A 25,568-nucleotide genomic window follows, 5' to 3' on the forward strand; every position below is an offset into this window, starting at 1 on the left:
CGGATGGCTCTGCCTCCCGTTTACTCACCAGTGAGACTCACAGAGAAACCCAGAACACCAAAGGGTCCAAACCTGCAGCACCGACCCGAACAGACCACCTGTAACGGCAGCGGAGCGCGGACCCACCTTTGTTCCTCATGGCGGTGACGTAGTTGAACCACTCCTTGACCGTGGCCACGCCGTGCGGCGGGTTCTCGTGGCGTCCACGGGTGATTTTGGTTATGGTGGCCATGGGGCTCTCCAGGGCGCCGCAGGGCTTCGTCACCATGGTGTTGTGACCCAGGTGGAAGTCCAGCGTCTGCACGATGTAGGTGGAGTCATCCTTGGAGCCTGCAGGAAGACAGGAAGCGGTCAGAGGGGACCGCCTGACGAGCGTCGGCCCGCCGCAGACAGCCGTCCAGCTCTCACCGTCCTCCCAGATCTTCTGCGCCTCCGTCCAGAAGGCGATGTTGGGCTCCTCCAGGTGGAACAGCGCCCACAGCTTGGAGCGGAAGTTGGGCCCGTGGAAGCAGGCCAGCGTCATGTGGTTGCCGTGGAGACTCATGGAGCCGCCCAGCTGCACGGCGTCCTCAGGCAGAGGCATCTGGAAGAGGGAGATGTGGCAGCCGGCGATGACCTTCAGCACGCCGGGCCAGTGGCGGTGATGGGCGGCGTCCACGTCTGCCAGGGCGGAGACAGAGAGTAAAGCAGGAGGTTGTCATGGTAGCCGTTAATGGGCTCCCTTTATTCTGCTGCTGCCGTCCTGATTTCCCGCTGAGCTCGTCTGATTAGACTCACGCTCAGCGTAAAGAATCACAAACTATCCCCCCGCTGGGCTGCAGACGCCCACTGAGCACCAACCCCGTCCCCCGCGGCTCTTACACAGCTCCGCTGCTCCTTTGTCGGCGTTGATGACGGGGGTCTTGGGGGGCAGGTAGGGGCCGGGGCCCCACGTGGACAGGGCCCGCTTGCTGGTGTCGAACTGCTGCGTGAAGAACTCCTGCAGCTTCATGCCGATCTTGATGAGGTCTGGCGTGGTGGAGCGGGAGATGATCACCTGGAAGATGTCCCACTGCAGGTCGCCGTGGACAAAGATCTCGCTGGGGGAGGGGAGAGCCGCGTGAGTCCGGCGGTCAGAAGCAGCGGCGGCGCTCACCTGTCAGGGAGCCTACCTTTTCTCAGAGAGGCTGGTGTCCACCGTGCACAGGTTGACCTTCCACTCGTCCTGCAGCTGCAGGTCGGCGTTGCTGAACACGCCCATCAGGATGCTGGAGCCCATGTAGTCCACCCGGGCCTCCGTGGAGCCCATGGTGATCTGGATCTTGTGGCTGGGCTGCTGGTTGGGATGCTCAGAGATGTGCGCTGCAGAAAACACACCAGGACATCACCTTAGAGTCCAGAGCCCGGCATCTTTGAGTCCTCCCAGACCTGCTGTGGGCGGCGCCAGGGACCCTGCATGGTCAGCCCTAAGCCTCCATGTGGACCGGCGGTACCGAGCACCACTTGTTCCAGGCTGCGCTGCACCAGGACCGCTCCTGGGACCCATTTCTATATGGCGTCCACTTTGACATCATAGAGTCATTAAAGGGTCCGGTTACACATTTATAGACGATACTTTTGATTCAGAATTTCATTCCAGTTCACATAGAAATATAAAACATCTCACAGGAACATAAAAGTAGCACCTCAGGCCCAGTTTATACAGTTTATCTGCAAAAAAACGTTTAAATTTGGATGAGTTACACTTTAAACTCATCATTCTGCATCACTTTTTCTCTTTCTGGACATTTCTAGCATGTCTTAATGTGTTGTGGGGAAACCTGACACCTAGTGGCAGGAAGCTGTTACTACACGGTTAAAAAAATAAAAAATCAACATTCCCTACAGGAGGCTCAGTTTTAGACACTTTAAAAGGATTTATGCCTCTACTTTATGACATTATGAGCCTTTTGTGGCTCTTTAGGGCCGGATAAACTGCTCTGATGGGCCGTCCTGGAGAGGAAGAGCCGTTATCTGTTGGAGATGATGTGGTTCTGTTGGTGCCTTCGAGCACCTGAAGCCCCTCCATGTCTAAAGGAGGGAGGGGGGGGGAGGCATGAGCTGCAGGAGGAGAGCAGGAGCGTTTACTTACAGACCATCTCCAGGGTGTTCACGTCGATGTTGCCGCCCACCACTCCGCCCTTGGAGTCGAGCTTGGAGCGGCCGAGGCCCACCGACATGCTGATCTCTCGGTCCCGGTTGCTGCCGACAGACAGGCGGCCCTGGCTCTTCAGGCCGCTGGTGGTCCAGCTGAAAGCAGGCGGAGACAGCCGTCAGACTGACTGCTTCATTTCTGCCAGGCTAAAGCCTCTGCAGCTCTGCTGTCCTCCTGAATCATTAGACCTGACCCAGGAGGCCGGCTCAGTCCACCGCTCTGAGGTAAACGCAGGAGACGCAGCGCTTTGGGACCAGAGGCCACGCTTTGCTGAGAGGGGGGGGGGTATCTGGGTTCTACCAGGTTCTGCTGCTAGTTGTGTGTTCAGAACCAGAGGCTAATTATCAGCGTCAGCACCTGTGGACCCTACAGGTGTGTGGAACCACGATGTCAGGGCGGGAAGGCATCAGCCAGGAGCCTAAAGCTGCCGCCTGTCGCTCCGGGTCAGAACAGCACCAGAACAGCTTAAGGCTGCAGAGGAGCAGCTACGTCTGCACCCTGAAAACGAGATCAGTTATCTCAGAGGGACTTTCCTGGTTAAAGGAAACAGACGCAGTGAAACTCTTCTTCTGTGGTGGTCTCTGACTGGATGTCTGGTGGCCATCCTCACTGCTCTGTGACCACCAGTCATAATTACAGAGAAACAGGAAGTCAGGAAAAAGCAACAAGAGTTCCTGAGTTTAGTGGATTTTATGTTGTGGGGCGCAGAAATCTGCAGGAAATGATGTTAAAAGTGAAAAATGGGCCTGAAATCATTTTATTTTCAGGCTGGTTCCGCTGTAATAATGCAGGAATTATCCAAAGAAAAGCAGAAACCTATGATTACAGCATGATTACAGCATGATTACAGCATGATGGCTCTTTAGTACCAGGAGTCATGGTGGCAGGATGGATTCAGGTTCTGATGGAGCCGACTGACTGTGTGTGTGTTTAGGTCTGAGCAGCGGATGAAGTGGACCCAGCAGAACCTACGTGTTGTTGCCCATCACGTTGCTCATGTTCATCTGCACGGTGAGCTGCTTCAGGTTGATGGCGAACACCACCAGCGTCTCCCAGGGCGAGCCCTGCTGACCCGCCGCCTTCCCGTTCTTCCCCAACGACGGCGTGGAGGTTCTGGTCACCGAGTCTGCAGGAGAGACGGCGGCGTGAGGAGGAGGAGGAGGAGGAGGAGGAGGAGGAGGATGAGGAGGAGGAGGAGGAGGAGGAAGAGGCGCCGTGTCACCAGCACTCACCTCTCCTGGGGGCGGAGGAGTCGGACACGCTGCGGGTGCGGCCCGGTGCCGGGGACTTGAGGTGGCCCAGGCCCGGGGACATGCTGCTGTGCTCTGAGAAGACGTGGGGTGACTGGGGGCCGTGCGCGGCCGAGCTGCCGTCCCACGTCCTCCAGTAGGCCTTACGGCTGGACTCGGGGGACAGGTGCTGGGTGATGCTCTCAGCAGAGTCTGGGGTGGCGGGACCGGAGGCTGCGGAGGGGGAGACGGCGTTAGAGCCTGCAGGCTGACGGGGCGTGGCTACCGGGGGTGAGGAGGCGCTTACGAGGCAGATTGATGGTCTGGTCTCCCAGGAAGAGGCGGCGGGCGATGCTGCGGCGGTACCAGGCTCTGGGGAAGGCCAGGATCTCACTCAGACGCCGCATGTCGTACTTGAAGGATGCCGAGCCGATGTCACACACGGCTGTGGAGAGAAGACTTCATGGGTTCTGATTTCCTCTAGAAGCAGAACTTAGCAGAGAGACAACCTGGGCTGGAGTCATGAAGCAGGAGCAGCTTTTATCTCTGCAGCCGTCTGCAGGAGCGTTAGCAGGACCAGGAAGCTGCACAGCTCCTGCTGCCCTCAGCTCAGCGTCTGTTCTCCTGCCGTCATCAGAGGAACCCGTTCTGCTCACACCTCCAGGTGGAACCATGTCCCCCCCCCCCACCTTCTCACACATATCCCCTTTAATATGGCTGCATGCGGTCATGTTAGTAAATCAAACTTAATGCATTAAAGGCATCACTGATGTCTGATCACTGCTGTGTGATTAGCTGTGGCTAGCCTGCTACTAGGCTGCTGTTATTTGGTTATTCATTTAAACACCTTTTCCCCCGTGGTATTAAAAATGTTTTTCCTGAGTATCGATATCGAGTCTGAAATTTTAGTTTGGAGAACGAAGGTAAAACGTTGTATGAACGAAGCTAAATCCTGCGGCGCTGCTTCCATCATCAGATGGACTCATGGCCTCCACCAGGAGGAGAAGAGCTCTGGTCAATGTTTCTGAATGTAAAGGTTATTTATTTTGCTAGCTTTAGGGTGCATAAATATATGCATATATATGCATAATATTGGCAGGAAGAAAGAAACTAATGGTGTGTAGAATATTTTACTGCAGATTAATGAAGCATCTTTTTGTCAATAGGTTGCAGACGACTTGCTTTTTCATCATTTTGATGCCATTTGCTATAAAAATCAAACGTCCAATTGAAGAAAATGCATTAAACCTAAATATAAAAATACTGTTAGTTTAAATAATAAAAACTGATAATCTTTAATTTATAAAATGTTCTATAGTATACTATAAAAAGGTCTTGTTTCAAAGACAGGTGTAACTTTTGTGGCTCTGAACAGAACTTGTTTATCTGGACCGAGGGCAGAAACGGCTCCTAGGGTTGTAAAGGTCGCTGAGCCGTGGCCTAGTCAAAGCACGGACCTGGTTGATCCGCTGTGGTGGGACCATCAGAGTTCTGGACCTGGACCAGAACTCCTGCTGAGGTCCACTAACGGTACTGCAGCTGCTCCACAGGCCTCTGTAACCTACCGGGTTCAGCGGAGAGCAGAACCGCTCCATGCCGTCCTGACCCGACGTGACGGCCTCCTGCAGGACTCCTGCTGGACTCCTGCTGGACTCCTGCTGGACGCTCACCTGAGATGTTGATGAGGGTGGATGGACGCTCACCTGAGATGTTGATGAGGGTGGTGTCCATCTTTCCTCCTTTAGGCGACACGAAGCTCTCCACGAAGGTGGGCGCGCCGGTCCGCCTCATCCTGGATAGGCTGACTTTCACAAACTCCAGGTTGATGCACAGCGAGTCCTTCCTCCCCGTCACCGAGGACGGCTCGTCATCTGCGGGAGACGCCGTTAGCTGGCCGTTAGCCTGCCGTTAGCTGGCCGTTAGCTGGCCGTTAGCTCGCCGCTAACAACACGCTGGTTACTGTGGGGGTACAGACCTAGCGGGCCCGGGCCCGGGGGCAGGCCCGTCACCGCAGACTTCTGCTTGCCGGCGCCGTAGGGGTGGAAGACGTAGAGGGAGAAGTCGGACATGCAGGCGGTGAAGCTCAGGCCGGAGGAGTTGGCGGGGGGGCCGGTGAGGTCCGACTGGCTGCTGCTGTGGCGGCTGCGGCTCAGAGGGCTCCCCAGCAGCGGCGACGCTGCAACACAGCAGACACGGTGAGCAGGAGGACGGCTGCAGCGGCCGCAGCAGCAGGAATACAGACCTTTACTGGGGGGGGGCCTGGGCTGACCGGGCGGCGTGGAGGAGGGCGGCGGGGGTCCGTCGGCGGCGTTGGTCACCGGCGCCGTCTCCAGCTCTCCACGGTTGGAGGAGAAGACCAGGTCCAGAGACGGCAGCTTGAGCATGCACTCCACCCTGGACATGGGCAGGCAGCTGAAGCGGATCTGTGAGGGCTGGAGGCAGACAGGGAGGATGAGGAGGATGAAGAGGAGGATGAAGAAGGCTCAACTCGCTCTGCTTACACTGCAAAAACCAAACTAAAAGTACAATCTTCTAGAAATTAGTCTATTTTTCATTGATTTGAGCAGCTAAATGAGACTATTTGCCAACGGGATCAGTAGTCCTTCCATGGCTCCCTGGATCTCAGAGAATAGACTTTAAAATCCTTCTGTTAGTCTATAAATCCCTGAATTAGCACCTAAATCCATCACAGACTTGTTATCAGGGCATCAACCCTCCAGACCACTCAGGTCTTCTGGCTCCAGCCTGCTCTGCAGAACCAGAACCAGAACCAGACATGGAGAAGCAGCATTTAGTTCCTATGCTCCACTGATCTGGAACAAACTTCCAGAAAACTGGAAAAGTGCTGAAAGCCTGAGTTCTTTTAAATCAAGATTAAAAACACATCTGTTTAAAATTGCCTTCAATCCTAAACTAATGTGACGCCGGTGCCCGTGTCCTCACTAAGACTAAGAAAGTAGAGCACATCACCCCAGTTCTAAAGTCCTTACACTGGCTCCCTGTAGTAGGGGGAGCCAGTGTAAGCAATTTTAAACATCTGTTTAAAATTGCCTTTGACTGTTCTAGTTAAACAGTTTTACTGTTTTTAATGTTCTTTTTTGTTACTACATTCTATCCCTACTTGCTTTTATTATATTTTCTATCTACATTTTATTATTTTGCTATATCTTAATCATGTAAAGCACTTTGTATTGTCTTGTACTGAATTGTGCTATATAAATAAATTTGCCTTGCCTTGCCTTCAACTGTTCTAGTTAACTGAATCACCACTTTTTTGTTCTTTTTTTCTATCTACATTTTATTCCTACTTGCTTTTATTCTGTTTTAATTTGCTATATTTTAATCATGCAAAGCACTTTGCATTGTCTTTGTACTGAATTGTGCTATATAAATAAATTTGCCTTGCCTTGTCTAAAATAATTAGATATTCTGCTCTTGAAAAATGATGATGGACATGAATTGTTCCTACTTTAAGTGCAAAAATCTTATTCCATTGGCAAATCATCTTACTTACCCGCTCAAATCAAGAAGAATTTACTTAATTTTTGTTCCTTTTTTACAGTGTACAGCCTCCAGAACCTTCAGCAGCTCCGCTTTGGGTCCAGTGGAGGAAAACGGTGCAGCTGGCAACAAGCTAGGCTCCACCTGGAGCAGAACGGCGTCTAACAGCCAGAGGAGGTGCGGCGGCGGCAGGAGGCGGGGTCCTACCTGCACTCTGACATAGACGACCACGTCCACAGGGAAGGAGGAGTAGGCGGAGGTGGAGGAGGAGACCAGGGAGGTGGTGGACTCCTCCATCGGGTCCACTGGATCAAACTGACCCATGTCCTCCTCCTGGGTGGCCGCGGCTGCAAACACAGACTCAGGTGAGGCGGGCGGCGCCCAGGAGGAGGCGCGGCGGCGGCGCGGAGACGCACGCCTACCTGCGTAGCTCCGGTCCACGGGGGTGATGGGGATGGTCTCCAGGGCTTTCTCCAGGAAGTCCAGCAGACACGGACTGATGACCATTTCCTCCGGCAGCGTCTGCAGGGCCACCCAGGCGTACAGCTTGGCCGTCTTCACCCCCCCGACGCTCTTGGCTTTGGCTGCGGGAGCAGAGAGAGGCGAGTCAGCGGCGCTCTGCAGAACCGCCACGGAACCACGACGGAACCACGACGGAACCGCCGCGGAACCGCCACGGAACCGCCTGCAGCGGTCCGACGGGTCGGCGCCCGCCGGCTACACAGGGAGCTACGGCATGCAACCAGAAAGAGATGCTCAGTACCTGCAGCAACAGGTGGGGGCGGGGGAGGTAGGAGCGAGTTAGCCTTGCTTTGGGCAGCATTGGGGGGGGCGGTATCTTTCATACCGTACAGCTTGGACTCTTTGGAGAGCGTGCGGGGCAGAGAGGACCCCCGCGAGGCGCTGGGAGACTCCGTCTTCAGGGTCTTGGAGTTGTAGTGCAGCTTGAGGAGAGAGAGAGAGAGGAGGTTAGAGCGGCGCCACCGAGGGAGGGGGGGGGTGGGGTGCTGAGGGAGAGGCTGACCTTCACGTCCACTCCTGGGATGTAGAAGACCGTGGTCTCCAGGTCGTTGGACTTGGTCTGCAGGCTGGACGGGCATTTCTTGCCGGCCAGGAGGTGGGTGGTGGAGGTGTAGGCCGGCTGCAGCTTCTTCTTCTTGGGGGGGGAGTCCTGGTCCAGACTCCTCAGGCTGCGGTCACAGCTCCTGCAGGAGGACAGGAGGCGTGTCAGCCGGGTTCACAGAGAGAGACACAGAGCTGCGGCGGGGGAGCAGCACCTCCTCAGGGAGATCTCCTCGTGCTCCGACTGCTGCGTGGCCGTGTGCAGCACGCACTTCCCGCTGTCGATCTCCACGCGCACGTCCAGCTCAAAGTCGATGTTCTTCTCGGGGGCGGGGCCGCCGAAGCCGCGGTTGGTGGGCGTGCTGGCCCAGCGCTCGCTGAACATCTGGCTGACGGCGGAGAAGCCTGAGGGCTTCCTGAGAGGCGGCTGGCTGAGGGAGCGACAAAGCACAGGCCGGTTTGCTGCGCTCTGATTGGCTGCAGGGTGGTACACCTGTAAAGCACCTGTAAAGCACCTGTAAAGCACCTGTTCTGAGGCGTTACGCTGGTCCAAACCCGGTTATCTGGGCAACGCGTCACAACCAGACGGTAAAAAGTTCCCTCAGCCTAAAAACGGACGATTTTAACACTGGAGGAAACATTAAAGCGCTAATTTAAAGTGATTTAACATTAATTTGTTTCATAAGTGGGAATGCTGGTGAAGATTCTCAGTCATCAGGTCATGATCATTCCAAAAAAAGTAAAAAACAAAGCAACTGGACTTGTTTTCTGTAGTTTGAAGACGTTTCGCTTCCTCTCCAGGAAGCTTTCTCAATTCAAAAAGTCTGGAGTAATGCAGAGTAAAAAGGTATAAAGGTATAAATGGTATAAAGCTTGGTACTCATAATTACTCCAGACTTTTTTAATTCCGGGAGAGGAAGCGAAACGTCTTCATCTACGGAAAACAAGTCCAGTTGCTTTGATTTTTACTTTTTTTGGAATCATAAGTGGGATTATGTCTCAGTTATCAGAAATTAACGGGGTTCAGTTAAAGGACGCTTCACATCTTTCTGATGATGGAGACGTCTGAATGTCAGATGAATCATTAACTTTCTGTCTTCCTGCTGCCGCTTCTTTGTACCAAAGTTAGAAAATGAGAACAGTGAGAAATGTTAATTCTCCATGAATAACATGAACTTTAGCAAATCAAAGCTCCTGACTTTGCTGCAGTCCTGACTTTGTTCCTGGTCTCCAAAATGTTTGCATGTGTTAAAACATGAGCAAACTAATTAACAAGTGCAAAGCAACGTGTGATCTTAATGAATATAGTGACCGTGTGCCGGTGAGCAAAGCACGCAGTGGGAGGAGGAAATCAGAGCTGAAGCGGCCTGCGGAGCAGTTTCTGCATCGTTGTTTAGTCGGTCTGCGGTGGAGAACCCAGAGAACCCGTCTGCAGGAGAACATTTCTGCACTGTCAGCAGAACCAGGAGGATCTTAACCATCCTGGTGGCGCTGAGGCGCTGAGAAACACAGTAAACTGGATAAAACGGCGGCAGATGGACCAGAACGCGCCGTCTGGGTCGCTGTGAGAGCTCGAAGCAAAGCGGGTCATGTAAGGAACCATGTAAGGAACCAGCGTTAGGAACCATGTAAGGAACCAGCGTAAGGAACCATGTAAGGAACCAGCGTAAGGAACCATGTAAGGAACCATGTAAGGAACCATGTAAGGAACCATGTAAGGAACCAGCATAAGGAACCATGTAAGGAACCAGCGTAAGGAACCGTGTAAGGAACCAGCGTAAGGAACCATGTAAGGAACCAGCGTAAGGAACCATGTAAGGAACCAGCGTAAGGAACCAGCGTAAGGAACCATGTAAGGAACCAGCGTAAGGAACCATGTAAGGAACCAGCGTAAGGAACCAGCGTAAGGAACCAGCGTAAGGAACCATGTAAGGAACCATGTAAGGAACCATGTAAGGAACCATGTAAGGAACCATGAAAGGAACCATGTAAGGAACCATGTAAGGAACCATGTAAGGAACCATGAAAGGAACCATGTAAGGAACCATGTAAGGAACCATGTAAGGAACCATGTAAGGAACCATGAAAGGAACCATGTAAGGAACCATGTAAGGAACCATGTAAGGAACCATGTAAGGAACCAGCGTTAGGAACCATGTAAGGAACCATGTAAGGAACCATGTAAGGAACCATGTAAGGAACCATGTAAGGAACCAGCGTGAGGCCCAGACCCGGCAGAACCAGCGCTGAGGTGGAGGCGGTACTCACACGGGCCGGCGGTAGCTGGGCGGTCTCTCCCGCTCAAACTCGTCCTCCTTCTCGGAGTCCTCGGAGGACGAAGAGGACGGGTCGTCACGGCGCGAGTCGTAGTGCTGGAAGGGAACGGCGGGTGAGAAGACGGCGGGGGTGGGGGGGGCACTGAACACGGACGGATGGCCCTCCATGCAGGATGGAGAATGGAGGTGGAGGTGATGATGGGATGGGTCGTCGATGGTGACGGACAGCAGCTCGCCCTCTGACTCCTCAGGGAACTTTCAGACAAGGACAGAGAGTCAGCCTGCTGGCTGGAGACACACACACACCAGAACCAGAACCAGAACCAGAACAAGAACCCACACCCAGAACCAGAACCAGAACCAGAACCAGAACCAGAACCAGAACTAGAACCAGAACTAGAACCAGAACCAGAACCAGAACCAGAACCAGAACCAGAACCCACACCCAGAACCAGAACCAGAACCCACACCCAGAACCAGAACCAGAACCCACACCCAGAACCAGAACTAGAACAAGGACCAGAACCAGAACCAGAACCCACGCCCAGAACCCTCCTCCTGACAGAAGGGATGTCGGCGCCGCTCGCCATCAGGACGTCTAGCCAGAAGCTGACAGCCGCTTAGGGCCTTAAAAACAACCTTTCTCCGCGTGGCTGACGCAGATTAATGAAAACTCCCCCCCACACATCCTTTAAAGGAGCCCAGTGACGTATTTAGACCATAAGAGGAAATCACATATATTCAGATTTAAACCATCAGGCTGGACGACGCTCCTCGTTTCGTCCCGCAGGAAAAATGGAAAAAATGAAAAAAATAATCACAAGTATAAAATCACAAGATAAAATTACAATGCCAATGTTTTTTTATGTAATTGGCATTGTAATTTTATCTTGTGATTTTATACTTGTGATTATTTTTTACACCTGGCTGGGGGACTACCGATGAAAATTAGCACTTTTTAGCTAACTTGGGTACATTTACATTGTTTTAATGTTAATTAATGTACACTGTCCCCTTTTAAATGAAAATAAAACTAAAGTAAAAGTAAAGTTAGAGCAAAAACAAAGAGTAAAAGACAGATATGAACTATAATAAGATAATTTAACCCTAGTATGGGGGTCACATTACGTGTCTGGACTCCTTTAAATGAACGTTGCTGCAGCATAACAGGACAATCAGGTCCCTGACAGATAAACGAAGCTGTTAATTAATCAATCAGACGCAGAGCTGCAGAGTTTAAAGTGATGTCTGTAGATGTGAGGCGGCAGAAAGCAGACAGGGTGGAGGGTTAAAGAAAGGCTGACGGAGCCACGGTGCAGATCCATGACAGGATGTGGTTCCTCACACCTTCCACCGTCAGCTGGTCTCTACATCCATAAAACCAGGATTCAGTTCTGGTTCTACACCAGAACGTCTGAATTAACCGACTAACTGTGTAGGGCGGTGTTAAAAAAGGCTTTTTCCTCTGAGCCTACATGTCCACCATTAACTATGTGACTTTATTAATTTGCTGTTGAGTGTTAATGTAATATTAGTATCAGTATGTTGCAGAACTGCATTCATGTAACTCTGGTCAGAAAGTTCCTTTTTCACCAGGTTTGCTGCTTTAAAGCATGTTTAACTGTCTGTCTGGAGGATTTGACTGAATCTGTAACACTTAGTAAAGAGCCTTGAGGTGACGTGTTGTGAATCGGGGCTAAATAAATAAAATGTATGAATTTTAATCGATGAAACTTGAGCTGGGATGGGAAAGAAGCGACTGTAACTCTGTAACTGGGCCAGTAAGCTGCAGGGTTTCATCCTGTTGTGGTTCTGCACATGTTCTCCAGTCAGCAGCCAACAGCCAATCACCGAGGAGAGGACGCCCAGGAGGAAGTGTTTAGTGTTGATTTCTCTTTTTAAGATGATTTAATGTGAACCGTATACCTTAAACACCAGTGCTGGGTCGACTGGTGAATCTGCAGCGTCCAAAGGCTGATAATTGTTCTTTAATTAAACAAAAGAGTGGTTAAAACCCAAACCTGCGGTCAACAACACGGAGAGCCAATGACGTGACAGACATCAGACATGTGGGACGAGCTGCTGGTGCAGAAACACTCTGACTTTCATTCACATGGAAACATGATGAGAAGGCTCAGGGTTCCCCGTGGTTCCCCGTGGTTCCCCGTAGGAACCCTGTGGTTCCCCGTAGGAACCCTGAGCCCGACACGTATGGGTCTCGGCTGTCCCTGTGCGCCCAGCGTGAGACAGAGAGACAGACAGGGACGTTACCGGGTCCTGGATGTTGAAGGTCACCCGCGGTCCAGGGGACGACGCGTCCACACGCACTTCTGGGAAATCCTCCATGTCCCCCATCTTGGAGCTGCAGAGACAGAGACGTGAGTCAAAGAGCTGCAAGCAGCATTCAGCCTCAGCTCCAGGACATAAATACAAAGATCGTCTGGCACATAAACCCTGAAGGTCTGCAGAAGATGGAGACCAACATGGCAGCTAATCTGTGAAGCACGGCGGTGGCAGTGTTATGGTCTGGGCCACTGCTAAACACTGCTGCTGGGTTATAAAAAGCAATAAACTACAGCTGGACGATAATTCAATAAATATGTGTCCATGATAGAAAAACAGGTCAATAAAAAGTTTAATAGAATAAAAGTTTCCCTTCCTTATGCTTTCTAGCCATGTAGGTTAATATTATATCATTACATCCTCCCAGCCAATCACAGCGCAGAACCAGGAAGCTCCGCCCCCTTCAGAGTTTAGAGAACACGCCGTTATTTTTTCTTTCTTAAAAACTTGCGGTTTTGGTAAATAATTGGTTCAATAAAGGGTCGAGTTTGAATTCAGTGTGCATTATCTAAAAATAGGTTGCTAAGCAACAGCATAAAAACGCCAGGGCTGCACTTAAAATCTATGATTGGAATTTGTTGATAATTATCGATCAATGTGATTTCTATTTTATCGATATGCTTTTCATTCTATATCTTCCAGCCCTACAATAAATATTAAACAAACTCTTTCTGCAGCAGCTGGACTGAAGCAGTCCGGCTCCTTTAATGACCACATTCAGTCAGATTTTAACATATAAATACATTAATTGATCGTTTTGTTGAACCAGCAGAGGAAAAATAGTCCTGGTAAATAAAAAATCCCACCAGCACCCTCCGTATTGGCAGAATTTAGCTTTATCCCAATAAATCTAAGTATTAAAAGTATTTTCTCTGCAGCGCTGAGGATTAATCAGCCATCTTGGTACAGGAAGGTGCTGATAAAGCACGACCCCGCCTGCTGCTCAGGTCATACCATCAGCAGAATATAAAGATCTGATGATTTATTAATGTTTCTGCCAATCAGAAGCTTTATTTCCAGCTATGGGCTCTACCTGCAGACGGGCTGGACTTCCTGCTTTTACGCTCCTGCATCCTCAGGATGCCATGATGGGAGGATTTAAAGCTGTTTCTCTGCAGCAGATCCAGTCTATTCATACTGATCCGTTCATTGTTTGAGTCTTCAGACAGGTTCTGGATGTAATTTCATTTATTAATGTCCTAAACTCCAACAGATCTTCTCTGCTAGAAAAAAAAAAACACAATCTACCGTGTGTCCAAACCCTGGAAGTGGAGAACATTTAGAGTCCAGCTCCTCCACTGTGGAGGAACTTAACGGTGAATGCTCCGCCTTTAAAAGGCCGTGGGGACGTTTTTAGTTTTTATTGATGACGTGTGATGATGAACAAACCTTTGTCTGTCGACGCGCTTCAGAGGAGCCCGACCCGCCGCTGCTGAGATGCTCTTGGAGCGGTTATAGCTGGGTTTGTAGCCGAGACCCCATTTATCCTTCAGAGAGGCCGCCTGTGTGAGGACAAAGCGTCAGAAAACACTAAAACTGGACAATTTCATTTATGCCAATATTTAGAAACAGAGGCAGGAGGGGTGAAGCTGATCTGTGCAGCTGAGAGAGCAGCGATTCCACCTCAGCGTGACGTAAGAACGAGGAACGATGACAGAAATGTCCTGTTAAACATTTATTACACCAAGCTTTTGAACAAAAACAGCAGAAATGGAACCTAAATTTATATAAATAGATTTCTGTCAGTACGGAGGAAAGCTGAGAGAAACGACACCGGCTAAACTAGTTTGTAAATTAATTTAGATCTGAGCCACAAATGTCACAGTTTCCTAAAGCCTTTGATAAAATGTACGAAAGTTAGACAGTTTCATAGAAAAAAATTCAATTAAAGATCATTTTACTGCAAAAACGGATCTAAAAATAAGTAAAATGTTGATTTGAGCAGGTAAAAAATATTATCTGGCAATGAAATTTGTATTTTGTCCCCTAAAATAAGATAATTAGACACCCTGCACTTAATAAGATGATGAAGATGAGTTGTTCCTATTTTAAGTGCAAAAGTCTTATTCCATTGGCAGATAATCTTATTTACCGGCTCAAATCTAAAACAGATACCCTCATTTTAAGAAAATATTATTACTGTGAATGCAGTAGGCATTCACAGTTATTGAGATCCTCTTTCGCGTTTTTACTGTTTAAAGTTTGATTCACTTCTCCTCCTACAGTTTTTGTCCGATTTCAACCATTCAACTTTTAAACTATTCAGCTTCTTCTGGAATCGATGGCTATATCTTTTGTACTTTTAACTTTTTAAAATATTCAGCTTTTTCTGCAAATTTTCAGCTTTTTTTTCTCCCATAGGAAATTAATGTAATTCACTAAAATTCCGCTCATTTCAGCTGCTTTTTGACAGCTTACTGCTTCAGCCTACTTTCAGCTAGAAACACCATTCAACTTTTAAAATGTAGTAATATCTTTCAGCTATTATGGTATATTTCAGCTTTTTCATATCTTTTACCATTTTCATATAGTACCTCCTTAAAATAATTTTGGCTTTTCAAGAAATTGAGCAAATAACATGCGTTGCTATGGTCGTCAAGGAGGCAGTTATAGAGTCCGCACTCTAGAAATTCAACAAATTCTTCTTCTCCGAACAACTTCTTCGCTCAATTTTCAACCTATCTACATAAATTATACATCAAAACGTAGGAATTTTTGTCTGGATTCAGGAAATGTAACCCTCATTGGTGTGGGATTTATAGATTTTTCGCAAATCACCTCAGAGCGACACAAACCCGAAACCTCCCCCATTCATTTCCTATAGAGCGGTTTTAAAAAAATGACGTCTGAAAATCCAAAACATCACACGTTTTCGCATCGTCGCTACTCTTAAACCGTTTGATGTACAGGCATGAGACTTTCACACATGAATGTCCCAACCCTTCTGGCACTCACAAAAATGAATTTTGTGGATAACTGTTACGGTTTTGCCGCAGGAACAATTTGTTCGGGAGTAGCGAATGTGCAAAATCCTGAAAATGCTTTAGAGCTGCATTTTTCCACATGATACACTTTTTTACATCGTCGCTGTCCCTACACCGATTTTTGTACAAACATAAAAATGAGCAACATAGTCCTCAAAAGCCTGCTGATACTCACCGTGAAAGAATTATTTTGATATATCTTATACTTTTTCAGCTAGAGCAATTTGTTCAGGACCGTTTTTAGAGGATTTTCGAAATTCTTTAAAAATCCCCTTTAGATCATAATTTTTACGCCTTTATTAAAATATTTCCAGCAAAAACTGATAGTTTGTCTTGTTTTCCTATCCGTTATGAAATAAACGCAGAAAAAATTACGTCTCTATCATTTACGGATCAGGAGATATGGAGCGTTGTTTGAGGCAAAGTATTCCATTCTATTCCAATGAGTCTGAGCATAGTCTCTGCACTTCTGTAGAATGGTCAGCTGCAGGTGTGAGTAAGTTTCCATGACGACGGAACTCTGCTGACCAGAGGGACAGGCTCCATTGGGATAAAATGGCAAATTTCGACACCCACTGCAGTGGCTGTGATTAATGTAGGAATCTGAAATTCACACAGTCACTTCCTCTTAACATTTTAAAATTTTCAAGTGATTATCAGCCATGTGTCACTTTTCTGTACCATTTTGGATTTCACATGCTTTCCTATTGGGCCTTTGCTTCCAACAGGACCTGGCATGATGCCCAGACACGACCCAATTGGCCAATACAGCACCACCCACCTGTGGGAAATGGCGCTACTGACCATTTTGGTCAAATGTTGAGTTCTGGGCCCAGATGTGGTGAGGCTGAGTTGTTAAAGGAGGCCAATCTGACCCATGAACTTTGGTCACGTTTGGTGACATTAAGTATTGGCACCCTTTTTTGAGGCACTTCCCAGTACAGGATTTGGACCAAACTGACAGAGTAAAATCACCCGGTGATACTGAACACAACCTTGTTAGCAGCTAACTGTTAGCATGTTGCTAACCGGAAGTAGCTCTAGGAAGCTCGTACAAACTTCTGCTTCACAGAGTCTGTACTTCATTTAGAGAGAAAGCTCCACAAGAAATTTTGCCTACGTTGCATAAAGCATCTCCAAGTTAGGAGGTGTCAAACATCCAATGCTTTTCAATGGGGGGCAAAACCCCTTATACTCCTAGAAATGTAGGCCCACATATGGCTACAGTATATTCAAGTTTGAAATTCTACTTGTGCTTTGTTAAACAATTCAGTGTTTAGAATGAGTTAGGGGATGTCTCGTACCATTCCCTCTGTTTATTTCTTCTTCTAACCATTCAGCTATTGTTCTTTCATGTTCAAATTTTTCAACTTTTTCAACTTCTTCAATGCTTTTCAGCTATTTTTTCTCTTCTTCAAAGATCTTCTGCAACTTTTGCTCAATCATTCAGCTTACTGCATTCACAGTGCATTTTCGCAGGAAATGCAAATTTTTCTAGTTTCCTTTGAGTTTCGTTTTTGCAGTGAGTTCACTTGAGTTTACAGAGCAGATAAAGTCGCAGCAGCCAGTTTAAAACTTAAGGCTCCTAATCAAAGTTACAGGAAGGATAGTCATTTCATTAAATTACTGGAATTAAACCACTTCAGCCGCGGCGAGGCCTAAGGAACCGTATCTGGGTGGTGCTGCGCCACCAGAACCCGGACCAGAACCTTTCTGCAGTAATTACACAGTTTGTTTTTACACAACACAATTATCAGTTATTTATGGAAATACTGTGAAAATATGTTAAAACTGCAGGCCTGGTTCAAAGACATTTTCTGTCACTAAAGTCAAGAGTTTTTTAACGTCTAAACTTTATATTTAGCGTAGTGAACACGTCACGATTCAAACTACACTTTGGGTTTTAGAGAAGAAAAAAAAACACAGGAATATAAAGATTTGACCAACCGGAACATTTTATTAGTCAATGTTTAAATAGAAATTATTATCAATAAGCGGCTTAGCTTTCTGTAATTTAATTTAAATATTATTATAGGAGGAAACTCTTGGTTTCACTGACTACATTAAAGCCGGTTGTTTATTTTAATGTATAAAGATATTATTTCTGTGACAGAATGACTGGATAAAGGTAGCGTGATATCAGAGTTCGGTTCTGAAGCATTTCTTTTATTCCTCCTGATTATTGTTCCGGTTTGGGTTCAGAGTTCTGCAGCAGCGAGGAGAGAAAAGGTGGAGCTTAAAGGCAGAGGCGGCTCACCCTCATGCTGGAGCGGCGCAGCTTCTTCCTCACGTCTCTGCGGATGTCCTGCACGGCCACAGACTCCAGCTGCTGGTACCGCTGGATCTCCTGGTTGATGGTTCCCTCGCTGGCCCCCAGTTTCCTGCAACCAGCGGACGACGCGGTTAGACTGAGGCGGGCGGCCCGCCGGGCCTGCGGTCAGAACCTTACTTCAGGCCTGCGGTCAGAAGCTTACTTCAGGTCGTCGATGACTTTGGCCTGCTCGTTCAGCTCCCGGATGTCCACCACCCGCTTGGTGACCTTCCTGCCGCGCGCGTCCACCGCCTGGTTCCCCAGCATCTGCCTGCGGGGGTCCAGGTTCTCCTGTTGGGACCAGAACCAGAGAGAGTCATCACCAGACCGAGCGGCCCGCTGCTACTTCCCACCATGACTGGGAGATTGAGCCCAGCATGGGGGCCCCCCCCCTCCACCACCACCACCACCACCACCACCCCATCACAGGGAAAGCAGGAAAAGCAGCTCCACTGCCACCAGGAAGTGCAGGAGGGAAGCTTTAATCACAAGAACGGTGCTGATCGGCTCCATCTGACAGTGATTGAGTGAACCCAGAGGACAGAACCCAGCGGGGGGGCGGGGGGGGCGCGCTACATACACAGGCCCAGGAGAGGGGTCTCTGGGTTCTGGTTCTGGACGCGGTGGGGCTGTGTAAGCAGTCCTCAGGGACAGAGACACTCTGAGGCCTGGGGCTGAGGCCCAGGATGTGGTTTACCAGACGCCGCTTTAGGGTCAGCCGGGGGCTGAACTGGTTCTCTGAGCTCTGGAACACCAGCAGGAACATGTGGGGGGAGAGAGAACCGGGTCACACGATGCTACCGGGTCACACAGTGCTGCCGGGTCACACGGTGCTACCGGGTCACACAGTGCTGCCGGGTCACACTGTGCTGCCGGGTCCGACAGAACCGCTGGCTCAGGAAGCACCAGACTAACGCTCACAGTCCCTTACTGCTTTATTCCTTCACACATAAATAATATACTTCTCCTTTAAATAAATCTACTTCTCCTGGTTTTAAACATAACGAGGATATCTTCACTTTCAACCCGTTCTATGACCTAATTAACTGAACCCAACGGCCAGACCCAAGACGACCCAATAACGGTCCCTACTTTACCACAAAGCCGTCACTTCACTAGTAAAATGTGCACAAATGTTCTCACTCAGCTGCAACTACATATATATATATATACACACATGTATATATATATATAGAGAGATAGATAGATAGATAGATAGATAGATAGATAGATAGATAGATAGATAGATAGATAGATAGATAGATAGATAGATAGATAGATAGATAGAGAGAGAGAGAGATAGAGAGATAGAGAGAGAGAGAGATAAAAGACTAAAGCAGGCAGCTGCACACTTCAGGTTTATCTCTAAGACATAAAATCTGACGTTTTGATATCAGTTTCAGTGAATAAATAAAAATGTTGCACTAACTTGTGATGTTCATTAGGTCTTAGTTCTGAACACTTTGATGAAAACATTACAGGAGGCACAGCGGCACGACTTAGCCAAAAATCCAAATTGTGATTTAATTCTAACTTTTCTCTGCATGAATCACACCAGCAACAAAAAAGTCCTGAAGATAAAAGATGTTTGTCAACAAGGAATATTTAACAGTTTCTATTAATCAGAACATCATTATTAAAGAGAACAGTTTTTAATTAAGTTGGACATCAAACCAGTTTATGTATTAAACTACTTAATGCTGTGGAGAGATTCCTGAAAGCTTCTGGTAAAAACTCTGATTATATAAACTATAAAACAAATAAATCTGGATTATCTGCTGCTGCAGCTCTCCTCCATGTGGAGCAAACCCAATTTAAACAAATTAACTCATAAGGCGCATTAAATATTCCTCCCTAGTGTGTAATATCTCTCCTCCACATCCACAGCTCTCCATCTGTCTCTAGAGGACAGAGTAGCTGGACTACACTGCCCTGTTTATAACATAAGGCCAAAATAAACTTTTATATTGAATTAACTTACTAGGTTTAATGCTGCTAGCGTATACTCCAGACTGCCTTACATAAATGCACTTCTAGTTTAGACATTACAGTCAGGCAGTCTGTAGACAGCTCAGGGGTCCTTCTTTGCTAACCAAAGTCATATTTACACATTTTAACAGATTTATGAGAGTATTGTACCACATAAAATCAGTCAGTAATCACAATGGTGATCATAGATAAGGTGCACCATCAATTTATGAGGAAATTAAGGATTTTAAGTGCGCCTTATAGTCTGAAAAGTACGGTAGCCAAAATTAGGAATTAGCATTTTTAAAGTTGTAATTATATTATAAACGTGATTAACTCTCCCTACTAGGAGCTGCTGCTGTTTTAAAAACCAGAGTCTCGCCCTGATGGTGCTGATAGGCGTAGCGCCCTGCGGCGGGCTAAGCTAAGCTAAGCTAAGCTAAGCTGTTAGCGCTGCGGCTAAGGCCTGACCATGTGGACGGTGGGCGACATGGTGTCGGCTTCGTCCTCGTCGGACAGGTCCCCCATGTCCACGGAGTTCAGGTCGGTGATGTCGTCCACGTCCTCCTCGCCCGTCAGCGACGTCAGCGTGTTGCCCAGGGCGTTGAGCCGCTTGCCGATGTTGGGGTCCATGTGGACGTCGATGCCACACATCTTCCACAGCACGTTCAGGGTCCAGGTGCCGGCGCTGCTGCTCTCTGTAGCGGAGACAAAAACACATCGATGGATCGGTCTGAGCAGCGTCCACCGGGCGGCTCGGCGGCGGATGGGGCGTCTGACCTGCGGACGGCTGGCCGGTGGTCCTGGAGCACACCTCGTAGGTCCCATCAGGAACCAGGCCTGCAGCAAGGAGACAAGGTCAGGCAGCCGTTCTCAGCCACACGGGGACTGTGCCGGCGCCGCAGCCACTCACATGCGTTCATGACGAGGTCGCCCCGCACCTCGGGCTTCCAGTCGTCCCAGGACGTCTCGAAGCCCTCGGCGAAGCGGATGCAGAAGTTCTTGAAGTGGCCTTTGCTCACCAGGGACTCGGAGGAGCAGGCGGTGATCAGCGTGCTCTCGATGGTCAGGACCAGAGCCGAGCCGGTGTCAAAGTCTATGCTGTGGTTGGCCTGAGGGGGGGGGGACGGTCGCAGTTAGGGGCTTCGCCACGGCGGGGGGGCGTCAACAAGCACACCACAGAACCAGCTTTCATCCACTATGAGAAGCCAGAGCTGGATGGTGACATTTCCCTCTGGGAAGCAACGAGAAGGCGGCTTCTCTCAGCGCTAACGTCCTGATCAAGTCCTGATTAAATCCTGATCAAGTCCCGATCAAGTCCCGATTAAGTCCCGATCAAGTCCCGATCAAGTCCCGATCAAGTCCCGATCAAGTCCCGATCAAGTCTTGATCAAGTCCCGATCAAGTCCCGATCAAGTCCCGATCAAGTCCCGATCAAGTCCCGATTAAGTCCCGATCAAGTCCCGATCAAGTCTTGATCAAGTCCCGATCAAGTCCCGATCAAGTCCCGATCAAGTCCCGATCAAGTCCCGATCAAGTCTTGATCAAGTCCTGATCAAGTCCCGATCAAGTCCCGATCAAGTCCCGATCAAGTCCCGATCAAGTCCCGATCAAGTCCCGATCAAGTCCCGATCAAGTCTTGATCAAGTCCTGATTAAGTCCTGATTAAGTCCTGATTAAGTCCTGATCAAGTCCTGATCAAGTCCTGATCAAGTCCTGATTAAGTCCTGATTAAATCCTGATTAAGTCCTGATCAAGTCCTGATTAAATCCTTCACATTTAGACGTCCGTCAGAGCAAAATGTCACCAACAGTTTACAGCCGATTTAAGCCCAGAATGAGAATTAGCACACCCGAAATGCTAATCTGAGCCCCGTCATGCCAGTCCTCAGCAGAGGGACGTGTAAACGTGTCCACCTCTGGCCTGCTCACCTTTCCACCACATTTTTAGCAGCAGCGTTACTGCAGGGTGTCAAACGTTAGGGTCTCCAGCCCAGTGAGAGGCGCCGTGTGCAACACCGACCGGCAGCAGGAAGCCGGGCCGACGGGTCAGGTGGTGCACACGCACCTCGGCCGGGACACGCCGCAGCAGCCCTAACTTCTAAAAAGGCCGCAGGCGTCAAACGCTGACGCTGAGGTTTCACAGCAGAGCTCCACAATCACTTCATCCCACAACAAGCCAGCAGAGAGGGTGTAATAAAGTGCAGGTTACTTTTGGGGGGCGTTTGGGCTGGCTCGCTGCTGTGCCGCCCCCGGCCTCAGAGCTGGCCTCCTGCCCCGCCGCCGCCGGGCCTTTCTATGGAAACAAGTGTGACACCAGCTTCAAGCTACAGACACGCTGGCAGCAGCTGCTCCTGCTTCACTTTAACATCAGCGGAGAACAGGGAGACAAACTCAGGTTAGGAACCGACTTACTGCAGCCGCCTCACTCATCACTGGAGGCTCAGAGCCGACTAAGCCCCTAATTCACCGTCCTGGCTGCTCAGAATATCAGCCCAGATGCTATTATTACTGCTCTGTGGTGGAGATATTATGGGCTGGACGCCATGGAGACCACTGCAGCGCTCCATGAGGAGGCCAGCAAAACCAAAGTCTTCTTCATTCAGCATCTTAGAAATTATCTAAAATCTGCAGGTTTCAGAAGCTGCTGCAGGTCCAGAGCATGAATGGACCGGCTGGTGCTGGTCCGCCGGGCTTCATCGGGTCTTCATGCTTCATGGAGACGCTGGTACCGGCCAGCGCTGGTCAACGGTACCGACAGCCGGTTCAGTGGCTGGGCTCCAGTAGATGAGAGACAGCAGAACCAGCAATGCAAGAAGGCCTGAAGGCTGGAATCTAATCCAGCTGGACCTCCAGAACCTCTCAGCAGAACCCCAGCCGGGTTTCCTCCACGCAGCGATGCAGGAATTCATGCAAAAGGAGCCCAGACCCGGTTCTGAGTGTGTAAGAAGAACGCTGGACTCTGGATCCAGCAGCCGGTCCTGATATTTCAGAACTTCTTTTGTCATCTTAATGATTCTGCACTAATTCAAAGGTAAAATTAAAACTATCCATCACATAAAGGACTTTATATGTGTTGCAGATGTTCCAGCAGCTTAATAAATCAGCAGAACTGTGTATTTCTGGCTGTGTTGTACAGAACCGGGCCGTCTGGGCCCTGACCTGCAGAGCCTGGAGCGTCCTGAGGAGGACGTCGGCGGCGGGAGGCTCACCTGGGAGGCGTTGGTAATGGGGAGGCATATACCCAGGTCGTTGACGGTGAGCTGCAGGAAGAGCGTGCTGAAGGCCTGCGCTGAGGTCTGCTGGATGCCCGGCAGCTTGTCCACCACCTCCTTGGTGGCCACGTGGATGTCCTTGTTGAGGGCCAGGCGCTGCTCGTTCCAGTTGTCGTACGCCGCCTTGTAGTTGAGCCAGAAGAGCACAGCTGCAGGCGGGACACAGGCAGGCGGTCAGTTCACACATCGGCTCACCGTCTGTGTCAGGAAGGCGGGCGACCAGCACCAGAACCGGACCTCTGTCGAACGCCACCGGCTGAGCGAAGACTATGGGCCGGTTCAGCGTTATCAGCACGGCCTCCTTGTCCGACGAGCCGCTTATCTCCTCCTGCAGCGCGTTTCTCAGGCCGATCCGCGTCCGGAAGTACGCCACCTGGTGGAAGTCTGAGCCGGCCTCCTCGTACACCTGTAGGACAGAGGGGGGGGTTAAAGGGCGGCGGGGCGGGGGGAGCGTGCGGCAGAGGGAGGGCGGAGCGTTGCCTGATGCTTGACGATCTGTCCCAGCGCCAGGTTCAGGTCCACTTGGCATTTGCCGAAGAGCTTGAGGTAGCTGCTGCTGCCTCCAGGCTGAGCCTTGCACTGGATCCTGTTGGAGAGCTCCAGCTCGATCAGGCCCGTCTCAAAGCGCACCGCCCGCATGGACGGCGTGGTGGCCGTCATCTGGATGCCCTGGAGAGACACGAGGCGTCAGCCGCAGCTCTCCCCCCCCCCCCCACCCCCGCCTACCACAGAGCTGAGGAAGCCCACCTTGAACATGAGGCTGAGGGAGTAGAGCAGGATCTTGGGCTTGTCGGCGTCGGTCGAGGAGTCGTGCTCGTTCCACAGCGGGATGGGCTGCTCGCCTCCTGCAACGGCAGCACAACCTCCATCCAGCAGGAGAAACTGAAAGCTACGCTCCCCCCTCTAGAGCCGCTGGCCCCCCCCCCCCCCCCATCAGAACCACCCAGCTAAATGAAACCGTGGGACTGAAACATGGAAGAAAAAGACTAAAGAAGCCTTTTCTGTGATTTAAGCCGGATCCACACGGTTCAGCTGCAGGCCTTTAGAACCAGAACTTCCTTTATTTGACCCACAGTTCAGCCCATTGGTTCCTGGGCTCTGACTTTATCGCAGCCCAGGAACCTTCAGCAGAACTCGGGTCAGAACTTTAACAAAGCCACTCCACAGAGGAGACTCAGCAGGTTAAGGACTTCCAGAACCAGCTCAGATGCATGTTTTGGGTCATTTCCCAGGCAGAACCTCTCCTTAGGTCCAGTTTCAGCCGTCTAGCTGCAACACAGAGGAACCTGTGCAGGAGGAACAGCCCACAGCATGATGCTGCCGCCACCAGCCGGTGCATATTTCTTGTCATTATGGCCAAACAGCTTAAAGGTTCTGGTTCTGGACCAGCAGCTTCTTCCTCCTGCCTTTCATGCTGACCCCAGGTCAGCAGGCCATGTTTCTCCTTTCTAGAAGCTACAGCACCCCCTACTGGTGGGTCTGAGTGTCTCTGCTGTTATTTTAGCCTGTGTGTATAAATGTGAGCTGCATGTTTCCTCAATGAAGGGTTGAAATGAATCATTAAACGTTATTAAAGCTTCCTGCCAGTGAACCTGGGCTGCCTCTTTCAGAATAAAAGCCTCCAGAGGTGGAGGTGGCCTACCTGAAACCTTCTGGATGACCTCGTTGACTTCTTTCATGAACACCTTCTGCAGAAACACCAGGTGGTTGAGCAGGTCTGTGGTCAGGTTGTGTTCAAAGGAGCCGATCTGCAGGGGGAAGAAGCAGCGAGACGTTCCAGCAGCAGCAGCAGACGTAGGAGACGTCTGTGAAATGAGACGGCGCCACGCCCGGCGTCTCACCTCTGCTACGCAGCGCAGGTAGTTGCCCTGCAGGTAGTTGCCCTGCTTGGCCGGGAAGTCCTCTGCAGCCCAGCTCTGGTCGGAGTGGCTCTCGTGGTCCTCCATGATGTACTCCCCCGACATGGTGACGGGGGGCAGACTGAGGCTGGCCGACGGAGACATGGTGGACATGTCCACCGGGGACACCTTGGACTGGAAGCACAGCTTGTGGTTCGGCAGCTCAAAGGTGAAACTGGTCTGAGCTCCTGAAGGGCGGGTGGGAGAGGCGGGTCAGAGCGTAGCTGCTGGACCTGAGGCCATGCAGGGGGGGTAACTCACCCGTCATGCCGTGGCTCTTCACCGGACCCATCTTGTACTCGGCTTTGAGCGAGGGCAGCAGCGCCGCTCCGATGGTGATGCCGTCCATCATGGCGCTGAACTTGAGGACGATGGGCTTCTTCTCCAGCCCCTCGGGGAGCTGGGGGAACTCGTTGGCCTCCACGGGGGTCTGGTTGATGCTGGAGGCTCTGTCCGACGGCTGCGGGGTGGGCGTGTCCTCTCGGTTCGGGTGCCTGGAAGACAACGCGGTGAGCGGAGGCGTTTAGTCAGCAGCGTGAACAGAGAGAG

General features: G+C 50.1%; 1 protein-coding gene across 4 annotated transcripts in view; it reads right to left on the reverse strand.

Moving 5' to 3' along the window:
* The window catches only part of kiaa1109 (KIAA1109 ortholog), a 77,369-nt gene that overhangs the window by 5,283 nt on the left and 46,518 nt on the right, over positions 1–25,568 (reverse strand). For 2 of the 4 annotated variants that reach the window (XM_036150570.1, XM_036150569.1), the window contains 34 exons: positions 25,281–25,513; positions 24,963–25,207; positions 24,764–24,869; positions 23,869–23,966; positions 23,602–23,790; positions 23,359–23,527; positions 23,059–23,270; positions 22,059–22,142; positions 20,761–20,959; positions 20,628–20,687; positions 20,319–20,545; positions 18,460–18,624; positions 18,043–18,170; positions 17,826–17,949; positions 13,974–14,086; positions 12,513–12,603; positions 12,168–12,227; positions 10,234–10,496; positions 8,181–8,396; positions 7,928–8,108; positions 7,667–7,847; positions 7,326–7,487; positions 7,111–7,250; positions 5,645–5,834; positions 5,378–5,578; positions 5,106–5,273; positions 3,710–3,847; positions 3,406–3,636; positions 3,146–3,299; positions 2,111–2,268; positions 1,152–1,341; positions 862–1,079; positions 409–660; positions 127–330 (listed from right to left, as the gene is read on the reverse strand). In XM_036150570.1, the coding sequence (XP_036006463.1) occupies positions 127–330; positions 409–660; positions 862–1,079; positions 1,152–1,341; positions 2,111–2,268; positions 3,146–3,299; positions 3,406–3,636; positions 3,710–3,847; positions 5,106–5,273; positions 5,378–5,578; positions 5,645–5,834; positions 7,111–7,250; positions 7,326–7,487; positions 7,667–7,847; positions 7,928–8,108; positions 8,181–8,396; positions 10,234–10,496; positions 12,168–12,227; positions 12,513–12,603; positions 13,974–14,086; positions 17,826–17,949; positions 18,043–18,170; positions 18,460–18,624; positions 20,319–20,545; positions 20,628–20,687; positions 20,761–20,959; positions 22,059–22,142; positions 23,059–23,270; positions 23,359–23,527; positions 23,602–23,790; positions 23,869–23,966; positions 24,764–24,869; positions 24,963–25,207; positions 25,281–25,513 (5,750 nt within the window). The remainder of the gene's footprint in view (positions 1–126; positions 331–408; positions 661–861; positions 1,080–1,151; positions 1,342–2,110; positions 2,269–3,145; positions 3,300–3,405; positions 3,637–3,709; positions 3,848–5,105; positions 5,274–5,377; positions 5,579–5,644; positions 5,835–7,110; positions 7,251–7,325; positions 7,488–7,666; positions 7,848–7,927; positions 8,109–8,180; positions 8,397–10,233; positions 10,497–12,167; positions 12,228–12,512; positions 12,604–13,973; positions 14,087–17,825; positions 17,950–18,042; positions 18,171–18,459; positions 18,625–20,318; positions 20,546–20,627; positions 20,688–20,760; positions 20,960–22,058; positions 22,143–23,058; positions 23,271–23,358; positions 23,528–23,601; positions 23,791–23,868; positions 23,967–24,763; positions 24,870–24,962; positions 25,208–25,280; positions 25,514–25,568) is intronic. The other 2 variants (XM_036150571.1, XM_036150572.1) reach the window with 2 other exon arrangements.

This window comes from Fundulus heteroclitus, chromosome 19 (assembly GCF_011125445.2).
Source record: "Fundulus heteroclitus isolate FHET01 chromosome 19, MU-UCD_Fhet_4.1, whole genome shotgun sequence".
In the NCBI taxonomy this organism is placed as follows: domain Eukaryota; kingdom Metazoa; phylum Chordata; class Actinopteri; order Cyprinodontiformes; family Fundulidae; genus Fundulus; species Fundulus heteroclitus.